Source organism: Hemicordylus capensis, chromosome 16, assembly GCF_027244095.1.
Source record: "Hemicordylus capensis ecotype Gifberg chromosome 16, rHemCap1.1.pri, whole genome shotgun sequence".
Taxonomy (NCBI): Eukaryota; Metazoa; Chordata; class Lepidosauria; order Squamata; family Cordylidae; genus Hemicordylus; species Hemicordylus capensis.
The window spans coordinates 13,625,931-13,644,700 of record NC_069672.1 but is presented as its reverse complement, the minus strand read 5'-3'; the positions used below and the strand labels follow the sequence as shown (position 1 = coordinate 13,644,700).

The 18,770-nt window shown below is 50.6% G+C and overlaps 1 protein-coding gene across 3 annotated transcripts in view; it reads left to right on the top strand.

Moving 5' to 3' along the window:
• Positions 1–245: 245 nt before the first annotated feature.
• The window catches only part of LOC128338405 (solute carrier family 2, facilitated glucose transporter member 5-like), a 37,097-nt gene continuing 18,572 nt past the window's right edge, over positions 246–18,770 (top strand). Inside the window, exons 1-12 of one of the 3 annotated variants that reach the window (XR_008312602.1) lie at positions 246–862; positions 4,467–4,565; positions 5,273–5,433; positions 6,311–6,435; positions 8,524–8,676; positions 8,780–8,905; positions 10,005–10,192; positions 11,082–11,192; positions 12,087–12,188; positions 12,644–12,716; positions 13,655–13,782; positions 14,813–15,781. Coding sequence is in view for 2 of the 3 variants with exons in the window: in XM_053280778.1 (XP_053136753.1) it covers positions 794–862; positions 4,467–4,565; positions 5,273–5,433; positions 6,311–6,435; positions 8,524–8,676; positions 8,780–8,905; positions 10,005–10,192; positions 11,082–11,192; positions 12,087–12,188; positions 12,644–12,716; positions 13,655–13,782; positions 14,813–15,043 (1,566 nt within the window). In the remaining variant the exon portion in view is untranslated. Of the gene's footprint in view, positions 863–4,466; positions 4,566–5,272; positions 5,434–6,310; positions 6,436–8,523; positions 8,677–8,779; positions 8,906–10,004; positions 10,193–11,081; positions 11,193–12,086; positions 12,189–12,643; positions 12,717–13,654; positions 13,783–14,812; positions 18,754–18,770 lie in introns of those variants that run through there. The other 2 variants (XM_053280778.1, XM_053280779.1) reach the window with 2 other exon arrangements.

Sequence of the window (18,770 nt, the reverse complement as noted above, 5' to 3'; positions counted from 1 at the left end):
GCACAGCGGGAGCGGAGGCAGGCACCTCCCGCTTGCCTGAAGCCCAGTGATCGCCTCCGGCCGGCCGGCCAAGCCCGCCAGCGGCGTGGATTTCTTTCGTTATTGCTCAATCCCGCGCGCGCCTGTTGCAAGGAGAGAGGGGCTGGCTGGCGGCGGCCGCCTCTTTTCCGGGAGCGGCCAAGTCAAGCGGCTCTTGCAAAGCCAGCCCCAGCGAGCCCGCTGCAGCCGGGGAGAAGCGTCGGAATTGGAGAGGCTGCCGCGCCTTGGCCACAGCCAGACCTCGAGGCCAGGCCTGGGTGGGAGTGGCAGCGGCGGCGGCGGGAGAGAGAGAGAGAGAGAGGGCTTCCCCCAGCCGCGTCATCCGAAGGGGCTGGGACCTGAGACCCCCCGCCCCGCCCGCCCGCCTTGCATGCAAATCTCGCGCCCGGTCGCCTCCCGAGCATGGCTCCTGGCCCACGCGCTCCTTAAAACGCTTGGCCTCCAGTCCAGCCAGAGGCAGCAGGGCCTTGGATGGGGCCAGGGGAAGAGGAGGAGGCGGCGGCGGCGGCAGCGGCAGCAGCAGGCAGGCACGAGAAACCCAGGCAGGAGGCAGCACGGCGGGGCGAGTCCAGAGGACAAGCTCCCGACCTCCTTGGGCTATAAACCAGATTGCTGCTGCTGGGTGTTCCCCGTTACCCTCGGCGAGGCATATATAGACGCGCGGAGAAAGATCCGGCGGCACATCCGCGCGCCTTGCCTGCTGGCGAGCTCTCCCACAAGCTGAGTCGCCCAGGACTGCGAGGGCCACCTCACGATGCACTCCACGAAGCCCAAGAACGGGGAAGGGCAGAAGGGGCAAGAAGCCTGCCCCGAGAGGAAAGGGGTGAGTGGCTGGCAGGCAGGCACCCGGCTTGCAGACCCGAGGGAGGAAGGGGGCGCTGGGCAGAGGGGGTTGCAGCTTGCCCAGCTGGGCGAGGACTTGCCCTTGGGCAACTGGTGCTGGGAGCCTTTGCGGGGAAGGCAACATGGGGTCGCCTTCAGAGGGGTCTTACTAGCCCCTGGTTTGGGGGTGTTTTAAAAACACCAACAAGCGCCATGCGCTCAGGACGGATGGGGGCTTTGGTGCTCTTGGAAGACCCATCCATTGATCCAGGCCGGCTTACAGAGGCTAGATCAGCTGCCCCCTCGACTTTATTTAGTGCCCCCCCCCAAAAAAACACCTTTAGGCTGGCTGCGGTCCAGGCCGACTTTGCAAGCAGTGGGGCCGAGATAGGAACCGCAGGGGGCGCGCGGATGGTGGCGCGTAAGCGCGGGGACCGCGTGGGGCGGGGGCGCGCGGATGCTGCCATTTAAAGAGAGGGAGAGAGATGGGTCCTGACTTTAAATTTTCTCGAGGAAGCGCTGTTGAAATCGAGTAGCCCTTTAGAGCAACTCCTGAGTAGTACCACTGAGAACTAGGCTGGATTAGTGAAGACTGGCCACAACAAAGAGATGGCAGGGACCTCTCCCCACCTGGCTTTTTGCACCGTGGTTCCAAGAATGCTGCTGCGGAGATGGCGAATGCCGAGCAGGGGGGGGGCGAGTGGCTGAGAGCCTTAATCCCAGCCCTGCAGGGGGGCTGCTGCTTTCTGCCCATTTTGTTTTTGTGGCAGCCGGCAGGTGGCCAGCAAGGTAGCAGGAAGGCCAGGGGGTGGGGTTCGTGGTTTTCCACCTGTCCCCACTTCCAGAGGGATGGGCCTGTTCACCGGTGGCACGGGAACACAAACAGGGGGGTTGTGATATTTGCTTTTGGGGACTGCTCTCTCCACTTCATCGGAGGCCCAGGGAAGCACATGCTGCTGCATTGGTTAGAGTGTTTAAGGCCTCACCAGATTATTCCTTGCACACCCAAGTGTTGCGTCTATTTAGTCCTTTTTTAAGACCACCACCTGAGCCATTTTTGGATGGGCGGTATAGAAATCGAATGAATGGATGGATGGATGGATGAATGATTCAGGGGCTTAGCCACAGTTAAATGGGATGGGGGTGCGAATGTCCCCTGGGGGCCCCCTGAGGGAGAGGGGGGCAGCCCACCAGCTGAACACCAGCTTGCTCCCCCCTTTTTCTGCCTCCCCCCTTTCCAAAGACGTCAAACCACTGCTCTCTGAGCAAAGAGGCGCCTTTTAAAGCGGCGATTCTCATTTATCAAGGGGAGAGCTACTTTTCCTCTCCAACCCCAGCACATCCAGAGCCTGTTCCTGGTATCTGCATGAATTTCCCTTTTCGACTGTGAGCCCTTTTGGGACAGGAAACCATCCGCTATATTATTTTTCTCTGTAATCGGCTTTGGGAACTTTTGGTTGGAAATTGGCATATGAATATTCATAGCAGTAATGGCAGGGGGTGGGTGGGTGTTGGGGCCTATCTTCAATTTTTTTGTCCCAGGGCCCTTCATCTCTGCCGGGCCTCCCTGCTTTGATCCCTGGCCTGTCCAGGTAGAACCTGGAAAGGCCCCCTTCCTGGAATTCTGCAGAATTACTCAGTATTACTACTGAGCTAGAGGGAAGAAGGGTCCGACTCTGTATGAAGCAGCCTCCTATGTTCAGCCAGAAAAGAAGCCCTGCAGGTCATCAGACAAGAAGCAAGCTTTTTATTTTGCTGTAAAATAATTTCAAGCCTCTGGTCCCCCCCCCCTTAATGCACACTGTTTAAAGTGCCTGAATGGAGTTGCTTGTGTGAAACCCTGTAGGAACTCTTGGCTACTCCGAGACTTCTCCTGTTACACCATGCGCCCGTCATAAATCTGTCTTTGGGCTGTGGTGGGTGGGCACCCTAGGACCTCAAAGGGGGTGAGGGAGGAGGGGGCGGAAGAGGAGAGAGCAAGCATTCTGGCCAGGCGCCTCAGTGGAAAATATGATCGGCCTTTTCCTACAAGGAACAAGAGAGCTAATGCTTTAGCAACATTTAAAAAGCTGTCCCAGCTCCCGAATTCAGAGCCGGTCCAGAATGCTGTGTTGTTTATAGGTTGGCACCTGGTGACACCCTGTGGGGCAGGGTTGGAAAAAGGTGCCTTAAAAGGTCATCTCGCCCCCTCCTTTTTACAGGGATGCAGTTTCTCCAGGCATACACACACCATGAGGCAGGGGAACCCATCCATCCCGGATGGCTCTGGATAGGAGGGTGCTGGGGACTGGCACTCAGGCCTTCTCTGCAAACTGGTGCTTCCAGTGGTTTTACATTTACATTTTATATCCCGCTGTTCCTCCAAGGAGCCCAGAGCGGTGTACTACATACTTAAGTTTCTCTTTCACAACAACCCTGTGAAGTAGGCTAGGCTGAGAGAGAAGGGACTGGCCCAGAGTCACCCAGCAAGCATCATGGCTGAATGGGGATTTGAACTGGGGTCTCCCCGGTCGTAGTCCGGCACTCTAACCACTACACCACGCTGGTTGTGCAGCCTCCTGCCTATATTCAGACACACATGCCTCTCCAGTCTCAAACCGGTGCTCCAGAGAGGGCCTAGTCCCTTGAGCTTGTTGTGAGGAACCTTTTAGCGACTGTTTTGAGAAGGCTGTCAGGAAGATGGGGTTGGGGGGGGCTGGGGGTGTCATCTGGACTGCATGAAGGGGCCCCGTCCTCCCCCCGCCTTTAATTTGTCCACTCTCTGGGGAGGAGAGCTGGTCTTGTGATACCAAGCGTGAATTGTCGCCTTTGCTAAGCAGGGCTCACCTTACGTTTGCATTTGGATGGGTGACCACATGTGAGAACGCCATCTGCTGTATGATACTCTCCTTAAGGGATGGGGCCGAAGCTCAGAGGAAGAGCATCTGTTTTGCAGGCAGATGGTCCCAGGATCAATCCCTGGCAGCATCTCCAGGTAGAGCTGGGAAAGGCTCCTGCCTGAAACCGTGGAGAAGCCGCTGCCAGTCAGTGTAGACGGTACAGAGCTAGGTAGACCAAGGGTGTGACTCTGTATACGGCAGCTTCTTACGTTCCTATGACTTTCATTGCAACTTGCATAGGAATATAGGCAGCTGCCATATACTGAGTCAGACCCTTGGTCCATCTAGCTCAGTATTGTCTTCCCAGACTGGCAACGGCTTCTCCAAGGGTGCAGGCAGGAATCTCTCCCAGCCCTATCTTGGAGATGCTGCCAGGGAGGGAACTTGGAGCCTAGATGCTCTTCCCAGAGTGGCTCCATCCCTTGAGGGGAATCTCTTCCAGTGCTCACACATCAAGTCTCCCATTCATATGCAACCAGGGCAGACTCTGCTTATCTAAGGGGACAAATCATGCTTGCTACCACCAGACCAGCTCTCTCCATATTTCCTATGGCTCAAGGCTCTTATCTCCCTGATCCTGGCTGAAAGGTGGCCGTGGTAAGGGAACCTTTATTCTGCACGTGCTCAGAGGCACTTTTTGTTGTCGTTTTGCAGCCGAGTCCAAATCAAGCTCTGTCGGTCTCCCCTACCCCCATAACCGTCCCTCCTCTCTCTTCTTGCCCACAGAGGATGTCTCTTGTCCTTGCCCTGGTCACCCTGATCGCTGCCTTTGGGTCCTCTTTCCAGTACGGTTATAATGTCTCCGTGATCAACTCTCCAGCACCGGTGAGTTGAGGCTGGGTGGTGATGGGGCAGGCGGGAACCTGAATGCATGAATCCCTCCCCCAACAATATTTTTTCACATTCTCAAGCCATCCACATCGCCAAGATGGCTTTGCAGTTTCTCCCCGGGGAGGTGCGGTGTTGGCAGCCCCTAATCCCAGAGCAGTTAATCTGAGGAAGTGAGACCCAGTCCCGCCAACTTGCTGAAGCTAAGCAGTTCCTGCTGTGGTCAGTGCCTGGATGGGAGACCCACGTATGTCCCCTTGGGGCGGGGCCATAGTGCTAGAGCATCAGCTCTTCATGCAGAAGGCCCCAGGTTCAATCCCTGGAAGCATCTCCAGGTAGGGCCGGGAAAGACTCCTGCCTGAATCCTTGGAGATCTGCTGCCAGTCAGTGTAGGCAATCCTGAGCTAGATGGACCAAGGGTCTAACTCAGTAGGAGGCAGCTTCAAAGGTACATTTGACTCTGTTCTTATAGGGCGGGCCCATAGCTTGTTGGTACAGCTAGCATGCAGAAGGTCCCAAGCCAAATCCTCGAGTGATGGTAATTCCTGCTCTTGCTTAATATAATCTTTTAAAATAGATATTAAACCTATAAAATCCCACCATATACAAGTCAGTCCAACAGACTTGTATACAGAATAAAGACTGAACTAGGAAATGTGTCATTGCTCCGTGGCTGACGTGCGACACTTGTGTATGTCTTCCAGTTCATGCAAGATTTTTACAACGAAACCTACTTCGCGAGGAATGGGGAGTACATGGAGAAGGGCTTGATGACGGCCCTCTGGTCTCTCACGGTGTCTTTCTTTCCACTTGGAGGCTTCTTCGGGTCACTTATGGTTGGCCCCATGGTGAACAAATGCGGGAGGTAAAGAGAAAGCTGGTCTGGTGGCAGCAAGCATGAACTGTCCTCTTAGCTAAACAGGGTCCACCCTGGTTGCATTTGAATGGGAGACGAGAAGTGTGAGCAAGTTCCCCTCCCTGGCCGCATCTCCAAGATAGGGCTGGGAGAGATTCCTGCCTGCAACTTTGGAGAAGCCGCTGCCACTCTGTGAAGACAATACTGAGCAAGATGGATCAAGGGTCTGACTCAATATATGGCAGCTTCCTATATTCCTGTGGGAACTTGGAATTCTTCCAGCAAGTCACATCAGGGGAGGATGTTGAGGTTGGTTTATATGCCACTCAGCTGACAAATGCCTTTGGGGCAGGACATAGTTAAGGGGAAAACATGTAATATCTGATCAACAATAATACAAATTAAAAACAAAACATTCAGAAACCTAAAAACAATTGAGCAGCCAGTAGAGCTGATAAAGCAGAGATCTGTATAATGGGGATTGCCAGATGTTGCTGAATACAACTCCCATAATCCCCAGCCAAAGGTCATAGCAACTGAGGATGCTGGAAGTTGTGGGCATCTGACCAAGAGATACCTTTATTGGCTGAGGGTCAGTATAGACCGAGGGTCATGATTACTCCTGCTGTCAGCCAGTATGCACCAAAGGGTTGCACTACAACTTCCATCATTCCCTGGCACAGTGGCTGAAGGAATGGACGATGGGAGTGGTAGTCCCAACATCTAGAGACCCAAGGCTAGGGGAACCTCTGGTCTAGACCAGGCTGAGCTAGATGAGACAGTGGTCCAGCTCAGTATGAAGCCGTTTCCTGTGGCTTGGAAGCAGATGTATTGATCCACAGTCACTTACAGAGCCCGTGGTACCCCGCCCCCTCTTCTTCCATAGAAAGGGCACCTTACTGATCAACAACGTCTTCTCCATCATCCCTGCCATCCTCATGGGAGCCTCCAAGGCAGCAAAGACGTTTGAAGTGATCATCGTCTGTCGCATCATCATTGGGATATGTGCAGGTGAGTAGGATGCACTGAGGAAAGGGTACATAGCTCAGTGGTGAGACGAGACGAGACAATACGATACGATACGATGATACGTAAAATATTTATATGCCGCTTTTCAACAAAAGTTCCCAACGCGGTTCACATAGATGTAAATAAAATGGCTCCCTGTCCCCAAAGGGGTCACAACCTAAAAAAGAAGCATGAGATAGACACCAGCAACAGCCACTGGAGGGTTTGCACATGCATGTGGACAGATGCACATACTTTGCCCAGAGGTTGTCTTCCGATTCCATCCCTGGTACCTAAAATTTTCATAAGGCAGGATGGCTGGAAAAGGCCCTCTGTGCTTGAGACGTTGGGGAGCTGCTGCCAATCAGAGTAGACAGCACTGCACACAGTGGAACAGTGGTCAGACTCTGGCATCAGGCAGCTTTTTATGTTCATATGATCACTGATACAGGGGATGTAAACTATTCTTGTCATGTAATGCAGAACAGAATCCAGCCTCCCTTCTTAGCAGTATTGATTTCTCTCAAAAGATGTATTCTGTAGTTAACAAAGCAGACAGTGGGTGAATATTTCATGAATCCTTGCCAAGTGGGCACTTAAGGAAGCAGATTTTGGGGATGCTTCTAAAAGTCAGCAAATAGTGGTTTATGTTTACCTTTTCCCTTGAAGTGAAATTTGGCAGGTAAGAGGGTAATTGAGTTTGGTCTGTGGAGAAACCAGAACTAAATTCCAGCATCCAGCAACTGCCCTGTCAACCTTATGCATGTCAGATTTACCCCCTTTTCCTTTGCAAACCAGATCTGATCAATGCAGAGCAAATTCTAGGTGTCAAAGGTAAACAGGAGGCATGTTTGCAAGAACAACAAAGCGGCTTGAATCAATAGGATTTTCGCTGGAGGACAAGCCATATCACATAAGGCTTGGCTGAAAATAACCTGGACCATATATATTCAACACCGGCTCTCGGTTGCTATATGTCCAATATTGAAACAGCTTCCTTATGCAAACACCTAGGACATGATGGAGGAGACCGCCAGGGTATTTCTTTGCCAGTCTGGCCTGCTGAGGATATTGTCAACTGCGTGTGGGGGGTGGACGTGTGAGTGTTCATACTTTCCTCTTGAGTAATTTCTCTTGTGCAAAGTATTCAGGCCCCAGGGTGGGACCTATTTTGGGCAGGCAGGCAGGCAGGCAAGCAAGCTGGTGATTGGCCAAACACAGGGCCAGAGTAGACATTAGACTTATTCACAGGACCGTCGTCAGGGTGGAAGCAGCACCCCGCCTGCCTAGAAGAGCCAGGTGTGGCGGGGGCTTCTCATCCCCTGCCTGTGGTCACCTGAACAAGCCTATTAAAAAACAAATTGATGCAACTAGAAACTTAAAAGGAGGAGACAGGCTGTAGAGGAATAGGCTCAGATTCCTATCTTCCTTTCTCGTGCTGCAAACGAGAGTATGGAGAACACACACTGAAGTGAGCGGACATCCATCTTTCATGGTCTTCGAGCGCAACCTTCTCTGCAAGAATCCATGAGGTTTTGGCAAAGGTCCGCTGCAACCCAGGGCCTGGATTGGAGGAGCAAGCTGTCGGTCCAAGATAGCATGGAGCAGCTGCATGCCATGGTCCCAAAAGGCAGGAGAAGATCCAAGAGAGCAGGCGCTTGGGTTGTATCCAAAACCAGTAGTGCAGACTGAGAAGCGAACTCCGGAGGCGAGGACTTTATAGGGCCTGGTAGGCTGGGATTGGCCCTTGTCGGTCAGCTGACGGAATGCTCAGGCGGGCTGGTACTGCAGCCTAGATGGCGCTCTGGAAGCACAGACCTCCTCCTACCCTACGTCGGCCCTCCTGCAGATGTTGTATTTTGCCAGCTTGGCAGTAGGAACAGAGATCTAGTGGCGCTGGAGATCCTCTGGTTCCAGAACTCTCTGGGTGCCTTACAGATTCTCTCATTAGCCAGCGGATGCTGGCGATCCACCGGTGAGCGGGTCACCGTCGACCTTCCGCCCATGCTGGTTGACACCCTGTTTCTTTCGCCTTTCACCCCCTTTATTGGTCTCATTCTCCTCACCCTTTGCTTTGCTGTGTCTCACCAGGCCTGTCTTCCAACGTTGTGCCCATGTATCTTGGAGAGATGTCCCCCAAAAACCTCAGGGGAGCTGTCGGGGTGGTGCCACAGCTCTTTATCACCATTGGGATCCTGACAGCTCAGATCTTGGGGATGCGGATGATCCTGGGAAGCTCTGACGGTAAATTAGGGAATTAGCCGGGCGTTCAGGCTGCAGTGCAGGATGTCCGTCTTAGCAGGCCTGGCAACATCTGTCTCTTTCTCCCCCTCTCTCCCCACTGCAGGCTGGCCAGTACTCCTGGGTCTCACTGGGGTTCCTGCAGCCCTGCAACTTCTTCTGCTGCCTTTCTTCCCCGAGAGTCCAAGATACTTGCTGATCCAGAAAGGAGATGAAGAGGGAGCTAAAGCAGGTATGTGATAATCCCAGGTGGAAGAAGGAGACGTTAAACGTCTCTCTGTGTTTTGTTACTACCTCTGAACGGCGGAAAAGAGAATGCCTACAGTACTCTGCTACTGGGCCAGCAGCCCTTTAGGGAATTTCTCTTCCTTTGGCGCCGTCCGTTTGGGGAGGATACACCATTCAGGTTCAGGTTGTAATGGAGACATGCCAGGGCGAGCTGAGCTCAGAATATCCTCCATCCTTTCTGCTTAAAAAAGAATATTGTAGAGCTGGGAAAGGTGCAGGAAAAGGCAACCAAAATAATTAGGGGGCTGGAGTGATTCCCCTATGAGGAAAGCCTATAACATTTGGGCCTTTTTGGCTTTGAAAGAACGGGGGACATGATAGAGGTCTATAAAATGATATGTACAGTCTGGAGCAAGTGGATAGAAAGACGTGTTTTTCTCTCTCATAACATTAGAACCCGGAGTTATCCGTTGGAGCTAAATGCTGGGAGATTGAGGATGAACAAAAGGAAGCGCTTCCTTACACAGCATGTAGTTAAACTGTAGAATTCACTGCCACTGGATGTGGTGGTGGCCACCAATCTAGATGGTTCTAAAAGGGGATTAGCCAGATTCATGGAAGATAAGGCCATCCATGGCTAGCAGTCTCGATAGCTGTACATTTCCGTCAGGATCAGATCTCCAGGTGCTGGGGACCACCAAGGGGCGTGGTCATATTCTTTCCCTACCACACTTCATTGGCCACTGCGTGAAGCTGAACTGGATGGGCCCTTGATCTGATACGAATACAGCGAGTATTTATATAACACTTCTCAACAAAAGTTCCCCAAGCGGTTTACATAGATATAAATAAATAAAATGGCTCCCTATCCCCAAAGGGCTCACAATCTAAAAAAGAAACATAAGTCAGGCAACAGCCACTGGAGGGATGCTGTGCTGGGGATGAATAGGGCCAGTTGCTCCCCCCACCGCTCAATAAAGAGAACCACCACTTTGAAAAAAGTGCCTCTTTTGCTCAGTTAGCAGGGAACCTAACCTAACTCAGAAGGGCTTTTCTTACGCTTGCTTCCTGAAGTTTCATTGCCTCCCTTTCCTCCCCTCCAGCTCTGAAGAAGCTAAGAGGCTGGGACGATGTGGAGGACGAGATGGAAGAGATGAGGCAGGAAGACCTGGCCGAGAAAGCGGAAGGGCGGATGTCCGTGATTACCCTCTTCACCTACCGAGGTCTCCGCTGGCAGCTTATCTCTATCATCGTGATGATGATGGGACAGCAGCTCTCCGGAGTGAACGCGGTAAATAAGCTGGCTTCTTGGGATGGCCGTTGGAGAGGGGGAAAGGGTTTGAGAGCCGTGGAGCTGGGAAGGGCCGTCAAAGCCAGCTCCTTGCTTCTAGAGGGTATAACGTAAGTGCGTTCCCCGCCACGCTCCTTTCCTGGCTCACCTGGAGCGCAGCCCACCCCGAGACAGACCTGAAGGATGGCCTCGCTGCCGCCATCTTGGCTCCCTGGGACAGCCGCCATGTTGGGAGGGGGAAACACTGCGGGAGCCGCCGTGTTGGGGGTGGCGGAGGAAAAAGAACACCACGCGGCTCTGTGGTCGCCAAGCCACCGAATGGCGCAGCGGGAAATGACTTGACTAGCAAGCCAGAGGTTGCCGGTTCGAATCCCCGCTGGTGTGTTTCTCAGACTATGGGAAACCCCCATATCGGGCAGCAGCGATAGAGGAAGATGCTGAAAGGCATCATCTCATACTGAATGGGAGGAGGCAATGGTCAACCCCTCCTGTATTCTACCCAAGACAACCACAGGGCTCTGTGGGCGCCAGGAGTCGACACCAACTTTACCTTTACCTCTGGACATAGAGCTTGGAAAGGGTAGAGCGACACATTCCTGGCTGACTGCACTTCCGCCTTTCCCTTCCTGGGGTCCAGGGCCCTTAAATCATCCTAGTGCTTATCTTTTGACTTGCAGTTTTCAATCCGAAGCGTTCAAAATTTGTAACTCTCTTCAGTGCAGTTTTAGCTCAGTCTTTTAGCTCTTTATTGATTTTCTTACTGTTTTCTACTACACATATTATATACTTAAAAAAAAAAGTTAACCGACTCGGGGCCACTTTAGGGAGGGCGGTATAGAAATTGAATGAAGGAATGGCTCAATGAACCACTGTTTTGGCCCCGTTGCAGGTCTATTACTATGCCGACCGGATCTACGAAAACGCGGGTGTGGCAAAGGACCAGGTGCAGTTCGTCACCGCCGGAACAGGCGCCGTCAACGTTGTCATGACCATGCTTGCGGTATTGGTTGTTTTTGTTTGCTATTATTCCACTCCTGGTGCTTTCAGTCCCAAAGGACACTCCACGCCCAAATCGGTTGGCAAATAAACATAGGCTACAGCAGTGATCTAGGAAGCTGCTGAAAGGCATCATCTCATACTGCGCGGGAGGAGGCAATGGTCAACCCCTCCTGTATTCTACCAAAGGCAACCACAGGGCTCTGTGGGCACCAGGAGTCGACACCGACTCGACGCCACACTTTACCTTTACATTGGAAACTGCCATCTACGGTGTCAAAGAAGCACAGGACGCTGCCTTATACCGAGTTAAATCCTTGGTCCATCTCCATCAGTGTCAGTACTGACTGGCAGCGGCTCTCTGACGATTCAGGCAGGAGTCCTTCCCAGCCCTACTTGGAGATGCTGCCACAGACTGAACCTGGGACCTTCAGCACACTAGAGCAGATGCTCTACCCCCGAGCTGTGACCCCATCCCCATCTAGCTCAGTAATGTCTGCACTGACCGGCGGCAGCTTTTCGGAGTCTCCGGATGGAGGTCTTTCCCAGCCTTACCTGGAGATGCTTCCAAGATTGAACCTGGAGCCTTCTGAGTTTGAAGCAGTTGCTCTTCGGCTGAGCTACAGTTCTTTCCCCCACAAGGCAGTTGTATAAAGCAGAACAAAACCAGCACCCATTAAAACATGCAGCCATGAAACCACACACAAGCCACCGGCGGGGGGGGCGGTTCTTGGGTGGGGCGCACATAAAAATCAGCAGTAGGCACATGATGGCAGCCCTCGGGATCTTCCCATCTCCAAACAGTTTGCCACACTGGTTTCGACACTGCACTGTAAATCCAAGAACGACGGGTTTGTGCAGAGAGGCTGAATTGTCGTCTTCCTCTCTTATCTTGTAGGTGCTCATTGTAGAAGCCCTGGGGCGCAGAATTCTGCTGCTGCTTGGTTTTGGGATCTGCTGTGTCTCCTGCGCTGTGTTAACCTTGGCTCTGAATCTGAAGGTCAGTGTTCCCTCTTAATTTTTTTTTTCCATCTGTGCGCGGAATGAGTTTTGTTCTGGGCAGTGTCAAGGCAGTGCACGCACCTGCATTCAGAATGGGGTCTTTGCAATTCAACCTGGGCGGAGTCTTAAAATTAAGTGAGCAGACATCAAAAAGTGTGTGTGTGTGTGTGTGGGGCACATGCACACACCTTAGTGGGAACGCTGCTTAAGGTGTGTTATTCCCTGCAGTTCAGTTGGGGAAGTGTGGGAGGTATATAAATCACATATATAAATGATAAATAAACCAGGGTTGCTCAACTTCAGCTCTCCTGCAGAGGTTGGTCTGCAATTCCCATAATCCCTGGCTATTGGCCACTGTGGCTGGGAATTATGGGAGTTGTAGTCCAAAAGCGGCTGGGAGCGGGGGCTGAGTTGAGCAGGCCTGCTCTAAACACTCACCAAATCCCCCAACAGACTATCGAATGGATGCCGTACCTCAGCATAGCCTGCGTCATCTGCTACGTCATTGGACACGCCATTGGTGCAAGTAAGTGTCGTCTTTTCTTTGCTCACGAATTTATCTAGCAGATACATTTATCTGTGCTCAGAGCTTCGTATTTTCTATGGACTGGTTACACGAATCGGCATTCCCGAGAAATTTCAGCTTTGATTTAAAAAAAAAACTAAAAACTAACACCACACAAGTTTCTAGTTCTCATTGGTTGAGAACAGAGCAGTCTTGGGTAACTTGTTTTTGGATTACAACTCTAATCACCCCCTCCACTGCCAGTCATCCGCTATTTTAGCAGGGGGTGATGGGAATTGTAGTCCATACCAAGACATTGCCCCAGACTGGAACATAGGCTCTATAAAATGGGCATTTGCTGGTGAAATCTTAGAAGCTGAGAGAGGACAGGGAAGTCTGACTTGGTATATGGCAATTTATATGTTTATAACCATTTGGGAGGTTTATTAGTAATTCCAGTGTTTGGACAGTGTGCAGTTATCAGAGACTTTGGCTGCATTCACACGTAATAGAGGACTGGAGTTCACCTTCAGTTTCCTTACTGTTACGTCAAAACACATGCAACTCCGGGCACGTCCATTACACGACCCGAGGTTGCACGTGGGAGACTCCAATTTGAACCCTGAGATCGTAGTGAGTTTTGTGGCTCCAAACTGAGGGTTCACGGAGCATAGGAAGAAACATAGGCAGCTGCCATATACTGAGTCAGACCATTGGTCCATCTAGCTCAATATTGCCTACCCAGGCTGGCAGCAGCTTCTCCAAGGTTGCAGGCGGGAGTCTCTCTCAGCCCTATCTGGGAGATGCTGCCAGGGAGGGAACTTGGAACCTTCTGCACGCAAGCGTACAGATGCCCTTCCTCCTTCATTCCTCTGTCCCAACCTTCATTCCCCCGTCCCGTCTGAATGCAGCATGTAAGAGACTGATATGCTGAAGTGTCACATTTTCGTTCCCCCCAGGTCCTATTCCGAGTGTGATGATCATAGAGATGTTCCTTCAGTCCTCCCGCCCCGCGGCATTCATGGTTGGAGGGTCAGTTCACTGGCTTTCCAACTTCACAGTGGGTCTGGTCTTCAGTTATATGGAGGTAAGGGAAAACAGGGATTCATAACACTTTGGAAGTGATCCTATTTGCAAACCAAATATTCAGCAATGGTGATAAGCTTCACAGTGTTTTAGCAACTGTTTTGGGGGACAGATAAAGTTTGGGGATGAAAAGGCTTATAATAAATAACTGCATTGATACTTACATAACATGGGCTACAGGAGTGAGGATTGGGTCTTTGAATGCTCCCTTCCGCTCCAGCTGTTGTTGAATTACGACTTCCATCATCCTTCTCCCTAATTATTGTTGCTGAGGATGATGGGAGTGTAGTTAAACAACAGCTGGAGAGCCAAACTCCTACCCCTGTGTTAGAGGTTTATAAAAAGATGCATGGTGTGGAGGAAGAGACATATTCTCTCTCACACATAACACGAGAACCAAGGGTCATCCCATGAAATGGATTGCCAGGAAATTTAGGACCGACGAAAGAAAATACTTTTTCACATAGCGCATGATTAATTGATTGCATTCTCTGCCATGGGATGTGGTGATGGCCACCAGCTTGGATGGCTTTAAAAAGCGCGTCAGTAAGTTCGTGGAGGACAGCTACTAATCTGGATGACCATAGGCTACCCCTAGGCTCAGAGGCAGGATGCCTCCGAATACCAGTTGCAGGGAAGCAACAGCAGGAGAGATGGCATGCCCTCAGCTCTTGCCTGTGGGCTTCTCAGTGGCATCTGGTGGGCCACGGTGGGAAACAGCTGGACTAAATTGGCCTGATTCAACAGGACTGTTCTTTAATTTTCTTATGATCCAGGACACCCACTGCTACTGGAGTCTGTTGTTTGTATACTTTGGTCTAAAGCAGGGCTGCTCAACTTCGGCCCCCCTGCAGATACTGGCCTACAACTCCCATAATCCCTAGCTGTGGGCCACTGTGGCCGGGGATTTGTAGTGGGAGTTGTAGTCGAAAACGTTGAGTGAATCACATGGCATACCCTCTCTGGTGGTGGTTCTGGGGCAAAGAATAAAAACATCTCCTCTGACTCCTGCTTCTCTTCTTCCTCTCTAGGAAGGGCTCGGGCCTTACTGCTTCCTCATCTTCTGCGGGATCTGCTTGGCCACCGTCATTTACATCTTCCTCATCGTCCCCGAAACCAAGAATAAGACATTCATGGAGATCAACCAAATCATGGCCAAGAGGAACGGCATTGAGGTGGAAGCCAACAAAGAGGAACTCAAGGATTTCACAGAGGATTCGGTGCCTTACAGCAAGAAAGTCGAGGCAAACAGCACTCTGTGAGGTGTCTCCGCCCTTGCGCAGGACTGGCTATAGTTTATTTTCCCTTTTGGTTTGGGACTCATGGTCTTGATGGCGTCTGCCATTTCCATTCGTATTTCTCCACATTGTCGTGGGCTGGGTGTAATGCTCTTTCCTAACAATACCTTTTCAATATGGGCAAAAACGCACAAAAAGACCCAGGAGGTTGCCTTTCTTTCGGGCTCGTGGCGTTTGCAATCTGCGGACGCTTCACCTACAGAAGATGCTCACTTTGAACAGAAGAGCCTTTTTGGAGAGCAGCACGGAGCAGATCCTTTCTGAAACGCTGCAAAGCTTATCAACATGGCTGGATATTTGCTTTGCAGATACAAAGACGTTGGCAAAGTGATTCCCTACCAGATGGGTGCTTAGGAAACTCTCCCGTGACCTTAAATGCAGTCTTAGCTGGACCTTCACTGTATGACTGAGCCAATGGGAATTTCAGGTAAGGGGAGTGGCTGGCTTCCCACACACCTGCTTGTGGTGAAAGTGTAAAACAATCACCTGTGAAATTTCACTTGTGACCTCACCTTGGAGGCCCCAAGACTCCGAACTTTTCAATGACAAGAGTGTCAAGAAATCTCCTGTTTCCTTGACACTGTCAGGAAAGCATGTCTTGCCTCTGTGCCTTTCCCACGAGTAGAAGACACTGAAATTACTTGTGTCCTCTGAATTATAGCCCTGAAAATATCCTTGAGATGTGACGGAAGATTTCCTCAGGTCAGCAAAGATACTTGGTGGGGGTGGAGGGCAGGAAAGATGTATAAAGTGTTTTCTTCAGTTGCCAAGTTTATATATACATGGGGAAAGAGAAAAGGAAACACAAAATGTTTTAATAGCAGGATCAAACAGTTAGGGAATAAAAGGCATGTATAGTCTGTGACAATGTAAAGCTTACATGTACACAAGATAAGCACAGCAGCTGTTCACGACAGCAGTCATGGATGTTTTTGTGTAAACCACCCTGAGCCATTTTTGGAAGGGCGGTATATAAATTAAATAAAGAAGAAGAAGAAGAAGAAACTCCTCCTAGCTTTGCCAAGTTAATTAACACTGGAATGTGTTCTATATGTTTAAGCTTTCCATCGGATTTTCACAGACTGGAAAAGAAATGAGAAATGAGCATTTCATGTCCATTTGGCCCTCTGGTTTACTTTCTTTTAAATTTATCCTCATGTATATTTAACTGGCCAACGGAGGACAGTATTTCATTCATCTGATGAAGTCGATTGTGGATGCTGATACAAATGTAGATGCTGATAACTTATGCTACAATGCATTTGTCAGTCTTGGGAACATAGGAAGCTGCCTTCTACCAAGTCAGACCCTTGGTCTGTCTAGCTCAGTCTTGTCTACCTAGACTGGCAGTGGCTTCTCCAAGGATGCAGGCAGGAGTCTCTCTCAGCCCTGTCTGGAGGTGGTAGGGAAGGAACTTGGAACTGTCTCCATGCAAGCACGCTGATGCTCTTCCCAGAGCGGCCCCATCCCCTAAGGGGGATATCTTACAGTGCTCAGACATGTAGTCTCCCATTCAAATGCAACCAGGGTAGACCCTGCTTAGCAAAGGGGGCAATGCATGTTTGATAGACCAGATCTCCTCCCATAAGATGCCACAAGATGTTGTTTTTAGACTAGCATGGCTACTTCTCAGGAAGTTGATGTAAGAAAAGGCATTGGCCAGCTAGAACTGGAGCAATGGATACCTAACCATTGCTGTATCATGTGAAAACCTGTGCCTTACCGTAGAGATTGTGCATTGGGACCAGCTTTTGTCCCTGCTAGTGGGGGATATCTACAGCACAGCTTGGAGCCCCTTCATCGCATTTCCTCCCGCACCAAAGATGTCTGCAGTTCCTCTTATTGAGAAATAAGAGAATGGGGCATGTGACGACCATGTTCTGTGAGTGGAAAGCTGTGAAATTCAACCCAGGGGTGAGGCTGGCATTTGTGACTCTCCAAGCCTAAAAAAAGAACCCTCTCCAAAGCCTCAAACTCGACAGGGTCACTAATGAGATCTCATTAGGGCCCAAAATAACATTGGAAGTCCTTTCTGCCTTGTGGTGAAGAGTGGGGAGGCAAAAGATTCCAAATGTCTCAAGAAGGCAGCCCGGTCCGGGCATTATGTGCACCTGCAATCAGATGTCTGCACACCTGTACAAGCTTTTGCGTAAAATGATAGTGCTCCAGGCCATGTGTGGGGCTGGCCACCTGGTGCACCTCTTGCTGGTCAATAACGCTGATGAGCCAGAGTGAGCAGTGGGCCCCTGAGCATGTGCAGAGAGGCGGGCAGCTGCTAAGGAGCAGGCCTACCAGCTGCTGCGCCCACTGCGGTGGTGAAAATGGCAAAGATTGGCAGCAGACCGCTTGGGGAGGCCCCCCAGGACATTTGGAGGCCCCCCCCTTGTGAGGCCACAGACCAGAGCCTCAAGGTCCCAGAGTAAGAGCACTGACTGTTCCTGTGTACAGATCCTGTGCCTGCATGCAGTGTACACAGATTGTATGAGTGTTGAACACATGAATGGGGCAGAGTCTCTTAGCACAGGGTTGAATCTCAGGTCCTCTGCATCGGCATCTGCCGCCAGGATAAAACCGTCATCATTAAAACAATATGGTGCCTTAACGTCCTGATCTGAGTCTAACTTAGGACCAATCTAAGCCTCAGGTTAAGAGTCTCATTTTTGCAGATATGTGTGTCCCCAACCCACCCACCCAAAGAGGAGCCGTGGATCGCAGGAACAATCTTGGCAGTCCTGTACTGCAAATAGCAGGGAGCTTTTAACTTTTTGCTCTTGCCCCACTAATACAGATCGGGCCCCTCTGCATGGAGCTATTAAAGAAAACACACACCCATATACACAACCAAACTGGGATCAGTTAAGATCCTCACAAAACACATTAAATGGAACGGACGGGATTGGGGATTGGATTCAGTGCCCAGCCCTGTTCAGACAATACGTTGTACCTGCATTCTGATGTCTGTACACACGTACCCGTTTTTTGTGTGAATGACTGCACCCATGTTGATTTTAAAAGCAGACCTGGGTACAGGCCTTCTGAAATGCAGGATACGGGCAGGAGGTGTACCACCGTACCTGCCTTCAACATAACGTGTGAATAACTGTACTCGTATACAGATCTACACCCCTGGACAGTGTGCACAGACTAGAATAGGGCTGTCGTGGCTACATGATCCCACCTGGTGATTCCTTGCACCGCTATATTAGTAGCTGTGGACAACAACAACAACAAGCTTCCTTTTAAACCTATCTGAGCAACCCGAAAACCTGAGAAGCTGGTTTCGCTCCAGGTTGTGTTTTCCTAACCATGGCTAACCATGGAAGTGCTTTTAAGATGTGATGGGAATGTGGTGGTGTGTTAAACTGCAGTCATTGCACTCGGAGGCGAGGCTAGACTGTGGTGCACCTTTTCTTTACTCTGTAGAACCTAGTGGGAAGTCTAGCTAATCACAATAATGACTGGTCTTCGTTTGGTGGTGTTGGTTGTTTTTGAACAAAACAGTATTTGTCTACAGGAGAGGGTGTATGGCAAAACCTATGCTGTTGTAAATATAGTGGAGTGGGCTTGTGTGTGTTTTTTCGCTTTTGTTTCACAAATGATCTATTGGTGGTTTTTTGTGTTTGTTTGTTTTAAATGGAGCCACAATAAAAGCCATTTTATAAAAAATCTGGAAAGATGCACACATTTTGTC